Source organism: Stegodyphus dumicola, chromosome X2 (genome assembly GCF_044657685.1).
Source record: "Stegodyphus dumicola isolate Sdum_Otavi_A_Nest chromosome X2, ASM4465768v1".
Classification (NCBI taxonomy): domain Eukaryota; kingdom Metazoa; phylum Arthropoda; class Arachnida; order Araneae; family Eresidae; genus Stegodyphus; species Stegodyphus dumicola.
Genome location: NC_140781.1, coordinates 1497774 through 1511310, shown reverse-complemented (window position 1 = coordinate 1511310; position 13537 = coordinate 1497774). Strand labels below are relative to the sequence as shown.

At 32.3% G+C, this 13537-nt stretch overlaps 1 protein-coding gene across 3 annotated transcripts in view; it reads left to right on the top strand.

The window, feature by feature from the left end:
• The window catches only part of ck (unconventional myosin-VIIa ck), a 361748-nt gene that overhangs the window by 260532 nt on the left and 87679 nt on the right, over positions 1-13537 (top strand). For all 3 annotated transcript variants that reach the window (XM_085809040.1, XM_085809041.1, XM_085809042.1), the window contains exons 23-26: positions 6344-6557; positions 6818-6891; positions 6975-7073; positions 9647-9879. In XM_085809040.1, coding sequence (XP_085665166.1) covers positions 6344-6557; positions 6818-6891; positions 6975-7073; positions 9647-9879 — 620 coding nt within the window. The remainder of the gene's footprint in view (positions 1-6343; positions 6558-6817; positions 6892-6974; positions 7074-9646; positions 9880-13537) is intronic.

The following is a 13537-nucleotide window of genomic DNA, read 5'->3' as shown; positions in this document are numbered from 1 at the left end:
ATAGTTATTTCTCTTATGCTTTCATTCAGTTATGTTTAGCCTTTTTTATATATAAGTTATAATAATAAAAAAAGTATTATATGAAATTAACCTTTCATACAAATTAAAACAATAATCTTTAAATAGTTATTTACTATTATACTTCCTTTCTTGCGTTAGGGTTGCTGCAATTATTTTTGGCAGCACTGGCATCAACAATAGTTTGGCGATTTTTTACGATCCTCAAACCGGAATAGTACTGAACTTTCTTCTTTGTTGATCAATGGCTAATGGAAATATTTTTTATTCTCCTTTATAATGACCCTCCGAGATGATGGTAGATACTCGAAATGACTGAAGTCATTAATCTAAACTTTCTTATGAAACAACATATTTTATTAGTATATATATATATATATACTAATAATTGTAATTAATATTTACTATATAATTGTAATTAATCTGCTATCATAATGATAGAAGATTAATTACAATTACGGTGAGCAGCCCTCACTTCTGCTTCTGTTCACTGTTTCTATTTTTAACCCTCTGAGCGTTATTTATGACGGGGTTTATCCGGTCATCAGAAGTTTAGCTACTTGGTATATATTAGCTTATAATTTAAGATATTTTGCTTTCTTACTTTCTTTAATAATGTAAATATCGTCTTAATGAATGTAAGTTTATAAAAATGCAGACTAAAATAAGTAATTATTCAAACTAAATTAAAAAATGCTGTTTAAATACTGGTCTTCATGATGGACCTAAAATCCTGGGCCACTCGGAGGGTTAAATTACAACTGTACTTTTTTCTGATGTTGCCATTCCAGACACCACAACTTTTCTTTTATTCATAACTGCGAATCTTATAATCATTGCAGATATATTTACCAGTAGTTACTTATTGACATGAGCTTCTCTTACTGTAGACTAATCTATGGCAACTGTTTGTGCTTGCCAAGAGAAACTATTTTATTCATGAAAGCTTATAAAGGCCTAGTTTTATCCAATTTTTCCTTCTATCAGCTAAAAAATTTCATAATATCCGTTTGAATGAAGTTCTCAAAGTAATTTCTTTCCCACAGATAAAATTAACGGTTTGCTCTTAAAAACCTTATTTTAGGCATGAATTTCTCGGAAATTTTTCTGCTTTCTGTTATCAAGTGTAGTTTTATGCATTACCTAACCCAGAAGAGCTTTAAAAAAATTGCAGATAATGGTGCTAATACGTAACTTTTCATCTCTGAAAGAAAAAACTAAATCATTAGCCATCCATAACTAATTATGTCTGGTTCCTTGACTATTTATTTTATAATTCTGTACTAGAATTAATTTAAAGAACTCTCTCACTTTGAGAACTGAATATCCTGTAACTTGAACATTCCTACTACTATCTAAGCAAATGATTTTGCTTCTAATCCTTACTTACCTTTGATGTTTAAATATTTTATTTCAGCTTCTTGCTCTTCTTGTCTGTTATTGTTCTTTTAAGATTATAATGGGAGTACCAGACGTATTTATGAGCTATTGAAACTGGAATTTTTTGGGCATATCAAAGATATTAATAAAATCAAAAGATATTTAGTAAATGAAATGAGGAGATGAAATATGTGTTTGTAGACTAAAGAGGAGCAATATTTTAAGAAGTAACGATTGTATTCAGCAAAATGCGGTGTTGCAAGCATCTCGTGAACAGCAAGCGCTAAGAAAATTGCCTCTTCAAATATTTGGAAAGCTTTTTAGACATGGAAATTCATTCAGAGTCTTAGCTGTTGAAGTTGAGTATAATAAAAAATCTGAGGTGTTTTTAAAATCCATTACAGTACAAAGTCCGTAATCTGGACTCGTCGGGACTTCGGTGATTCCGGATTAGGGGTTTTTCAGGATTATAGATCATCGATTTAAATCTGTTAAGATGGCATGCAGAAATTATACAATTAAAAATATGAAACCATAATTTATGAATAAAGAGCAGTTATGATCTAAAGGGTATCAAAATGTACAAAAAAAAAGCTTAATATTTATTTGTTTACTTTATTAAACATTTCTTTCAGTGTAAGTTGTTTAAGTTGCTTCGTTTTTTTTTTTCTTTAATTCTATAAACAGACCTAATTTCTTGTTCAGTTACAAAGTTCCGCTGTTCAAGTCCTGTAATTGCTGTGTCAAGAGTACCGACTAACTTGCCAATCGAAATTTTTTCATTTTCAATAACCTCTCTGTCACTTTCTTCACTATTTTCTGGATCTAGAACTAACCATACTACAGATCGCCATCCATTAATTGATTGATGATTGGGGCACTGTCGTCAGAATGAAAAACTTCTGTTATATCATCTTCATTTATTACCGCTTCTCCACATTTCTTTACAAAACCCAATAACTAGAAAATTTCACCTTTAGTTTGCAATGTCTGAAAACCTTCATATTCGCGGCTATCATCTTCATCGTCCTCACCATGAAATATGGTAGCTGGCCATAAATTATGCCAAGCATTTTTTTATGTATCTGGAGACACATCCTCCCACGATCTTGCGATGCTGCATGCAGCAGATTTTATGCTAAAAAATTTCAAAATGTCTTGAATAGTCTTGCAGATGTTCAAGAAATTTAACATAGATTTTTAAAATGCTACTTTATATTTGCATTTCAGCATGTGCACTATTCCCATATCCATAGGCTGAATGATAGACATACAATTTGGAGGGACGAATAGTACGGATCTTTCACTAAAACTTTAAGTGAAGTATGCGAAGAACAGTTGTCTACAATCAGGACTATTTTTGAATCATCAGGTAAACCAACTGAATTCAAATGTCGCCGAGCCTCGGTATAAAATGATTTTCAAACCAATCATACATCAACGCTTGTATCATCCATGCTCTTTTATTTGCGCAATATATAATGGGGAAAATCATTACTCCTTTAAATGCTCGAGGTCGTGCATGTTTTCCGATTGCGAAAAGTTTGCACTTCTGCGTTCCTGCAACATTTGGGCACGCTAAAATTGTTAGTCTCGCTTTGGAATCTTTGACACTAGTTGGAACCTTTTCTGTAGAAGTTCCAAGATATTTCGCGGTACATATTGCCAAAAAAGACCAGTTTCATCAGCGTTGTAAATTTGTTCTGGAGATAATTGTTCACTAGTAATGGGTTCAATGAATTCATCTGCAAATTGTTCAGCAGCTTCAGTATCAGCTGAAGCTGTTTCACCTGAAATTTTTAATTGTCTTCTACTGTGGCGATTTTTAAATTTGGTTAATCAACCTGTCGAATATGTGCACTCAATGTTTATTTCTTCATGAAATATTTTAGCTTGAGCCATTAGCATTAGACCCGTCAATGGCACGCCATCGCTGCAATGCTGCCTGACTCATTCAATCATAACTTTGTCATGATCGTCACTTCTAGCATAACGAAACCTTTTTCTGTTATTCATTGCAAGTGGGGTGTCGAAATCCAAAAAAAATTCAGTAAGTTCTTTTTGCTCCTTGCATAATTTTGAGACGGATATGCCTTTATCCATTTTTTGCAGCAATTCCACTTTTTGGTTGATGTACATCGAAACATGCTTTCGCTCTGTGGATCCTTTGGCAGCCTCCAGAACTGGAAACTGTTTTTGACATAATCAAAAGTTCAAGCTTAATTTTTATAAAATTGCTCTAACAGTCTGCAAAAAATAATAAGCCGGATCCAATTAGAAGATTAAGGAACAGTGCAATCTGCAACATTAACTGAAATGTATTAGAATCAGTAAAGATAAATTTAGCCTATCTTATACAGTACTGATGCTAAAAAAAAGTTTAAAGTTTATAAAATTAAACATTTAGCAGTAGTAGCAATAAAAGCTCCCTGAGATCCAATTAGAAGATTAAGGAACAGTGCAATCTGCAACATTAACTGAAATGTATTAGAATCAGTAAAGATAAATTTAGCCTATCTTATACAGTACTGATGCTAAAAAAAAGTTTAAAGTTTATAAAATTAAACATTTAGCAGTAGTAGCAATAAAAGCTCCCTGAGATACCATGTTGTGCAGACATTGAAGACAATAAAAAGTTTCGAACTTAACCAATTTATTAACAATATAATAAAGAATAAAAACACAGAAAATAAATTTCAACAATATCAGATTCTTAGGAAAAATATAATATAACCATCATTCATCAAATAATATTTTTACCTGGTTTCCAAAAACACTGGCATTCAATACAAACAAAATGTCCTAAACAGTAATTATGCGGCCTAAAAATGAAGTTGGCTACACATTCAATAAGTCCATGATCAATGGTTGAGAAAACACCTGAAAATTTAAATGAAGTTCTTGAAAGCACTCAAGACCGGCCTAACTCCTTTTGCATTAGTTGCACGAGAGGAATCGCTGCTCACGTATTTTAAATGCCGCCTTTATTGAAGAACATGGATGCTGCCCACGGCAGTCACTCACATGGTAGCCTCTGGAACCAAGGAATTTATTCCAGAACAATAATCTTGTGGACATGAACCAAGGAACCCCATTCCGGAACAACCATCCCGCGGACAGGCACCAAGGAACTTTATTCAGGAACAGCCATCCCGCAAACCGGAACCAAGGCACTTTATTCACCGGACTGCATGCATCCTTCTGAAGGGGCTGGAAACCACTCACTCAAGTGCCAGGAAAGCAGGAACTAGAAGAAGGAGGACTGAGCCAGAGCGACACGAGATACTTATACCTAGAAGTAGGAATGACGTCATCTCACGGCAACCAATCAGCTATCGGCACGAATCGGCTTTTCAGATGACGTAACATCACGTTTCGTTTTTGCATCTCAATTAGGTTGAAACAGTCCGTTCTCAATGCAAACAGTGGCAGCAAGAAAAAGAAGTAGAAGTAACTACTATATTACATTAAAATAAGAACTAAACTAAATAAGCATTTCAAGGAGGAGAGATGATGCAGTAAAAGGTTTACAATAAGTTATATTTTCCAACAAGTACAAAGTCTTTAATTCGGACGTTCATAATCCGGAATGATCTATAATCCAGACCTCAAAGCTACAAACTTTCTGCGCATGCGCATAATACCTTTATGCATGCGTATATGCTTTTACACATGCGCATAATACGTTTACGCATGCATGTTTAATGTATAAGGGATGGTATAAGCTTAGCTAAAATTATCTAATTATGTATTTCAGTTAATGTTGCAGATTGTGTTGTTCCTTAATCTTCAAATTTGATCCGGCTTATTATTTTTTGCAGACTATAAGAGCAATTTTATAAAAAGTAAGCTTGAATTTTTGATTATGTCCAAAAGAGTGTCCAATTCTGGAGCTGCCAATGGATCTACAAAAGTGAAACCATGTTCCGATGTTCATCAAACAATGGATAAAGGCATGAAGAAAGTTACAGAGAGGTTAGTGAAAACGAAAAAATTTCGATTGACAAGTTTCTCGGCACAGCAATTACAGGACTTGAACAGCGAAACTTTATAACTGAACAAGAAATTGTCTGTTTATAGAATTAAAGATAAAGGTATTAACACATAAAACGAAACAACTTACATTGAAAAGAAATGTTTAATAAAGTAAAAAAATAAATATTAAGCTTTTTTTTGGGTGGGGGGTAAATTTTGATACCCTTTAGATCATAAGTGCTCTTTATTTCATAAATTACAGTTTCAAATTTTTAATTGTATAATATCTGCATGCCATCTTACCAGATTTAAATTAATGGTCTATAATCCTGATAAGCCCCTAATCTGGAATCGCCGAAGTCCCGACGAGTGGGGATTAAAGACTTGGTACTGTACCGTCCGTTATACATTAAACGCGCATGCATAAAGCATACAGAAGGAAAAGTTTGTGGCTTTGAGGTCCAGATTATAGATCATTCCGGACAATGGACTTCCTGATTACGGACTTTGCACTGTACTACATTTTATTAGATCTGTTGAAATGTGATTAACAGATAATAAATTCTATGCTTTTAGGAAGTACTCTTGGCAGATTTTGTTTTAAATTCCATTTCATGCATTTTGAGAATGGTATGCATGACATTGTGCAGGCATATCATTTTATTAAATCTCACTTCCTATAATTGGCATTTTATTAAGCCTCAGTTCCTATAATTAATATTTTTGTTAACATACAATTGCGAAGAACCCTTTCTAAGGCATTGCTCCAAATGATTTTGGTCTTAGAGCATTGACATTCAATACTGATGCATATTATGTTCTCAGAAAAGCTATTCCATTTCAGAGGTATTCTCTCTACAAGAGGTTTCACTGTAGTTTAATTTACTGTCTTATTATTATGATGTAACTTGTGATAAGTTTTGGAATTATTTATGGGCTTGGTTTATTCTATTTGAAATTTTCATTCTAGGATTTAGAAAGATCTCGGGAAGCTGCTCTTGAAATTTCATCAGAAGCAGAAGGTACATTACCTGCTCCACCTATGGATCAAGAAGATCTCACAGAATATAAGTTTCAAAAATATGCTGTTACTTATTTCCAAGGGAATGCAAGCCATCAGTATCAAAGAAAACCTTTAAAGCAGCCTCTCTTACCTTTAGCTACTCAGGGTGATTGTATGGCAAGTATTTTTAACCCTGCTAAAATTATTAATAAAATATCATTTGTATGAGTTATTAGACTCAAGTTTATTTCAAATAGATATATGTAAATGCATCTTCATCAATTAAATTTTGTCTGTTACTTGAGAGTTTCAATACATATATGTGATATTAAAAAAATGCACTTGTATGAAATGTATAATGAACAAATACTTTGCAAATACAAATTCAACCAAATACTTCTTTGCAATTCTGAAAAATATGTTTTCAAATATTTTAGGCAGCTTTAGCTCTTTGGATTACTATACTCCGATTCATGGGAGATTTGCCTGAGCCAAAATTTCATACTATGGAAAGGGTATGGATATTTTGTTAGCTTGAAAAGTTCTTTTCTTCTGTTTGCATACTGTGTTTTTAATATGTAATAATTCTTTATTGTAGGATAACACGTCTGTTATGAGCAAAGTCACTGCTACCTTGGGGCGTAATTTTATCAAAACCAAAGAATTTCAGGAAGCACAAATGATGGGCGTGGATGCTGTAAGTACTTGGATAAGTTGGAGATCAACTTAAAATATCCAAATCATTTTATGCAAAATAGAATTTTTAAACTATAGGGCCTACTGATAACGTATATACGGCATTTCCTGTGCACTGATTTTCTACACTTTTGACTCATTTTGCTTGCAACAGAGCTGATATGCTTGACACATGGACTGCTATTTCCAACCTGTTTTGTCATATTTCCATCTCCTTCAGTAACAACATATTGTGTGATAATGCAAAAAGCACTTTAAAAAAAAATTTAGTGTTGTGCAATTTGATCTGTGTGTTCTTGCAGGCAGTGGAAGGCATAAATAGTCAGAATGTAGTACAAAGCAAATCAAATGAATTTATGATGGCTGTAAATACAAATGCATTATTTTTAAAGAAGAATGTTGCAAAATATATGCAGCGTTTATTTTAAAACAGGTGCTTTTTTGTTAATATTCACTTTTAATTATGGAACAGCTTTGGTTGTATATGTGTATCCCAGGAAGAAACTAAAACTAAAGCAAAAGAGAAATGAGCCTAAAGGTTGTGAAATGAGAATAAGAGTACTAATGTTTTGCTAATAATAGTGGTAATCTACTAATATTTGTGCTCAGAATTTTTATAATAGTATTTAATATACTGCTAGAACGGAAAAGAATCCTAAAATTGATTTATTAGAAAGTTAAAACTCATCAGAATTAACAGTTTGACGAATAATTCGAAATAACTTCGAAAATGAAGTACCTTGCCAAAAGGTTTGATTTATTAATAAGGAAACATGTAAAAAGGGGCTCTTATTAATAGCTCTAAGAATGCGTACACCTTTTTCTATGTGAAGACAAAAAATAATCTGAGATCATGCTTTGTGTATGCATTGTTAAGAATAAAGTTCGAGTAGCACTTTGCATTACCTGGGCAAGCACTGTTGTATTTGGATGTTTTATTAAAAAATTACGTTCTGTCCTTAAAAATTGGTAGATAAATATGAATTATTTTAATATTTTAAATATACATTTTCATGCTTTGAAAAATCTCTAGCAAGTTCAAGACAATTTAATTGGTGACTTTATATCACCTTTTAGTAATACTTCCGAGATAATTAATTGCTGTTAATATATTCATGAGCTTAAATAATTTAAATTATGAAAATGAATACTCATTGCTAGCCATTCATATAGGAAAGAATATGATAAAACATTTTTTTATATATTTTAGGTAACTTTTTTTTGCTCAAAAACCGAGTAATGCATGGAAGTATTAATATGGAGAGCTAGATGTTATTCTGCTGTAGGTCAGGATGCTTTTAGGATATTGTTTGATGCAAAATGTGCGCATACAATTCTTTGGAAACAAATCAGTATTCTAAAAAAGAATAAACTATAAATAATGTAATAAATTTATATATATATTATATGTTAGAATGTAGGTAGAGTACATTGTTTTTTTAGAAAACATTTTGCTTTATGTTTGTGTTGTGTGTATACTGTATGCACTATAGAGTCCGAGATCCAGAATCGTCATGACTTCAGGGGTTATGGATTTTGGAAATTTCCAGAGTTTAGATCATCAATTGAAATCTAGTGAAATGACATATAGAAATTAGTCTTTTTTTTAATATTTGGAATTCTGAATTTCTTTAGGAAGGAGATATTTTACATGAGAAAGATTTTTGCTGAATCATCATCATGTGAAATTAAAATGTAGGATTTCAGTTGTATCATCTTCATTTAGTGTTTCTTCTTATTTTTATTCCATTAGTAGGAAAATTTTTCTTTTTTTGTGATATTTGAAAAACCTTCAGATTTGCAGTTCTCATCATCATTATCATGAAATTTGGTAGCTGTCTATAAATTATACCAGGCATATAAAAATATCTGCAGACATAGCCTCTGATGATCTTGCAATACCCCTCATGTCATATTTTATATTAAAATATTTCTAGATCTTTTGGATTATCTTACTTCATTTGTTTTTAAACAGCAGCTTTATATTTGCATTTCATTGCATTTTCGAGGAATGAATAAACTGAAGATGTTATCATTTACTAAAAGAGTAATTTTGATGAGATTAATAATAGGTGGGATAAAATAATAAACTGGTTTAAATTGTGAAGTTAAGGCTAGAGTACAATTTGCTATGTTAATGGAACTTAGGTTCTTCAGAATCTTAATTCTTTCTCTTTTCTGCTGCAGCTATATCAACAAAAGAAAACCAGTATGAACTACATCCCACTCCAAATAAATATATCTTGGGGCTTGACACAATGAAATCTGTTAGTCGGGAGAAAAATCGCTTTTATGCCACACCTGCTTTTTCTTGATTCCTGGATTTTGTAAAGGGGCAAAAAAAAAATCTTTGAAGAAAAAGCTTCTTGGAAGTGTCCAGATTTCGGACTTCGTACTGCACATATACTGTTTTTCTAAAACATGATTCCGAGTTCTTAAATTCCTTATTACTTTGAAATTAAGCCACATCCTATCTTTTTATTAAAAAGTGAAAATTGAAGTAATACTGTAAGCAATGTATTTTTTAATATTTTCGATAAATTTTTAAGTTTTCATGTAAATATTTTTTTTTAGTCTATCATACCTACAGAAATTTATCACAAGCAAAAGTCTCGCAGCATTAGAAATAAGTTAGTATCTCTGACTTTGAAGAAGAAGAACAAAATTACTGAAGATGTGCGCCGTCAGCTCCAAGAAGAGGAGTTAGCTGCTGATACATACAGTAGTTGGCTTGAAAGTAGGCCTACATCTAATCTTGAAAAACTACATTTTATCATTGGGCATGGTATCTTGCGTGATGAATTAAGGTATGAAACAGTTGCTTCTGCTTAAACTAAAAGCCTGACTATACATCATTCAGCTAATTATTGTTGCATAAATTTAACTATATTAGTATAGCATCCATTATTTTCTATGATTTCTACCCATCTTTCATGCAGCTTTTGAATTCCCATTTTAAAGAACTGGTTTTGCTTCAAAATATTCATTTATTTCATTTCAGCCTCCTCTTTACTGAGGAAGTGCTTTCAAGTTTAAAAGTTTTGGAATTTGACATAATATAGAAAAGATGGAAATGTGAGATGTTTATATCAGATTTCCGAACTGCAGAAGGCTTCAAATCTTTTATTTTGTAGGAAAGCAGATAATGTAAAAAATAATTTATAAATAAAAGCACAATCAAATGAAAATGAAATTAATTAGTTGTGCTCTTGCTAATTTCTTTTGGAAGACTGTGACAAATTAAGATGTATCATGCACGTTTGTGATCATGTTTTATATGTTTTAAGATCTGGTAAATAATTCTTCAGTATTTTATAATTTGAGCTTTGAGTTATCATGTGTCATTTTCTTTCAGAATTACATGCTCTATTTGCTAGATCTGAGGCCGTGAAGTTCTGTTTTGAAAGCTGGCTAAAAAGAAGGCATTTTTTGTCACAGTGATTAGCATCTTAGCAGATCAAATAACATGTTATATGACATGTTTTTAATATTATGGATCGCATACTGGGGTCTGCTGTAGCGCATGTTGCTGTAAATTGTGCAGAACTTGTAGTAAACAAATGCTGATATAGTAAACATGATATCCCTTAGATTGTTGCATATGTGTAATTTTGTACGAGTGCATCAGTGGGTGGCTAATTATATTTCTGAACACTTTGAATCCATTGGATGTTAAATGACTAAAACTGCAGATCTCTACCAGTTTGTGTTGATCTGTGGCAGAAAATTATATTGCCATGCCATCGTATCTAGTGTATTGTTATCGATGGTTATAGTTACCCTCACAGGAAGGAAAATTTGTGTTCTTAAATGTGCGTTAAGTAACAGCGAGTACAATAAGAGTGAAATACTGAGATAAACTGCTCAAGCACATCCTATACAAGTGGTCAAAGAGAATGTTCTCTCTCACCAAGATTTCCATCATTTTTTGTTTCCACCCACTCATACCCTCACACCCTCATTCTGTTTCACCCTATTTTTAACATTATCTGGATTTTCATCTACTATACATTAAGTATATTTAATTTCTGTGATCAAAAAAGAACTCCCCCCCCTACAATCAAAGCTAAAATTGGGCCAGAGCCCACCGGATTCTGGCTCTGGTGTTTCTTAGTTTTTGTAATAAATCATAATTCTAGCCAGAGCGCACCGGAGCCCTGAATAAGAAGGCTGCAGCACTTCTTTTATGTAACTGAATAACAATTTCAGTAGAAACTTTGTCTCGAAAATTTTATTTTAACAATAAAATTATACTAAAAATTGCTTATCAGATTTTACTTTTATTTAATTATTTCAATAAATAATAATTAATTATCTTATAATTATCAATTAAATTATAATTAATTATCTAATAATCATCAGTTAAATTATAATGGATTAATTTGATAATAATTATTGATTAACAATTTATAAACATTAATTAAATAGCTATTAATAAATTTGATAATAATTAACTATGTAATTTAAAAAATATTAATGAGTTTAATAGTCATTTTATTTATTTATTTACTCTTGTTCCTCTTTGCCGATGGTCTTCCATAGGGATCCGGCACTTCTAATTTTAGAAATTAAGCCCTGGTTTAAGGGTCATAGGTCCAAGGCATTGTATTTAAAAAATATAAGAGGCACTGTCGTAGTGGGATATTTATTCACCTAAGTGAACAGAAGTTTTTGCTTTTGGACTTCTGCATGTTCTTTAAATGGCATCAGGGACTGTTTTTTTAGTTAAAATGTACAGGGTAAAAGTTTTGGACGTATACTTTTTATATAAATTGAATAAAAGTTGCCTAAACTTATCAAAATATGAAAAAAGTGCCAAGATATTGTTTTAAGATGATTTAGTATTGATTATGAACTTGCTTAGTTTTATTGCTTGTAGGATAAAGTGAGATTGTTCTAGCTTGTTTCTATATGTTTCTAGCTTGTTTCTAGCTTGAATATACACATTAATATTTTAATGTGTGAATTTGTATGCTGTGTTAAAATAGTTGACTAGACTATTTTAACACACTAGATATGCATAGTGAAGAAGAATTTTAAATTATGGCCACATTTAATAAAATTGGTAAGTTTACTGATGAACGCTTACCTTAATGCAAGAAATAGTTTTTATTCTTTTTTTTTATTATTATTATTAAAATGTCAGCACCCATGGCTATCAACAGACAGTTATGCTGATCTGCTTGTAGAAGACTTGTGCTTTGTTATCAGCTTTTTATACTTTGTTTTACATGAAAGTTAATTGTAAAGGAAATTTTACATTATTTTTCAGTATGAAAATATCACTGTTTTACAGTAATATGGTTAATGAAATTGTATTACATTTACATTTAATATTTTTAATGTTAGCATACATTATACAACATAAAATGTAACACACCAAGAAGGAGTTACTCAAATGAGACAAAAACTGGTAAATGTGATTATATGTACTGAAAATGAAACACTAACAATGTCATAAAAATTGAATGTTTTATTCAGGATATGCAGCTATAAAAAGAAAAAAAGGAACCTGTGATCCTGATACAAGCTGTTATCCATCTGAGAATTGATTGTAGATTTGGCTGATGGCTTTCTGCAATATTGCTTGCTGTGCATGTTCCAATTAATGAGTTAGATTGGTGTGATCCAAGAACGGTGGAAGTCACCTACTCATCAAACCCCAAGCATGCTGTATTGTGGAGAGATCTGGTGATCACACCTCCTAGGGTACTGTTGGAGAAGCATGGAAACATGTGGTAGAAAGACTGGGCATTAATCCTGTTGAAATGTAAGCCCAGAGGTTTGTGAAAGGAATGTAACACTACAAGGCATAGAACCTCACTGATGTATGGCTGTGTTGTAAAGAAGTCACTGATAACCAAAGGGTTCCTATTATCAAATGAAATTGCACTCCATACCATAACACCTTTGTAGTGGACAATAGTTGGATAAGTATTTCACCGCTGCCCTGGACGTCTCTGCCTGATGGTGTGTAACAGTGAGGGCAATGAATGCAATTGCCTCCATGACCTCAGCTGCCTTTGCTGAGTTGCCTATCAATGGCCATTGCAGTAACTGATATCCCTGTTGCACATTGGATCATTGATAAAGATGCATAGGCTGTGAGTGTGGATTAGACGGTCACTTTGTTATCGCTGTTGGTTGTCTACTATCTTCTTGAACTATGGCTGTACAGCCATGATTCATCCATTCTTGCTTACAGCCATGGTTCATCCATTCTTGCTAGCATCTCTGAATGGTAGCATCGCTCTGACCCAACTGTTAAGCAATCCTGTGATTTGACCAGACTGCTTTCTTAAGTCCAATTGCACGTCCTCTCTCAGATGGTGACACCTGCTCATATTGTTCATGAAACCATCTATGACTCATTATTTCAAGAAATAAAAGTGATGAACTCTGAAATGTCTGATCAGAGGCGTAAAACTCATGTTTAAAAAGTTGTTTGAATTTATCTATTATGTT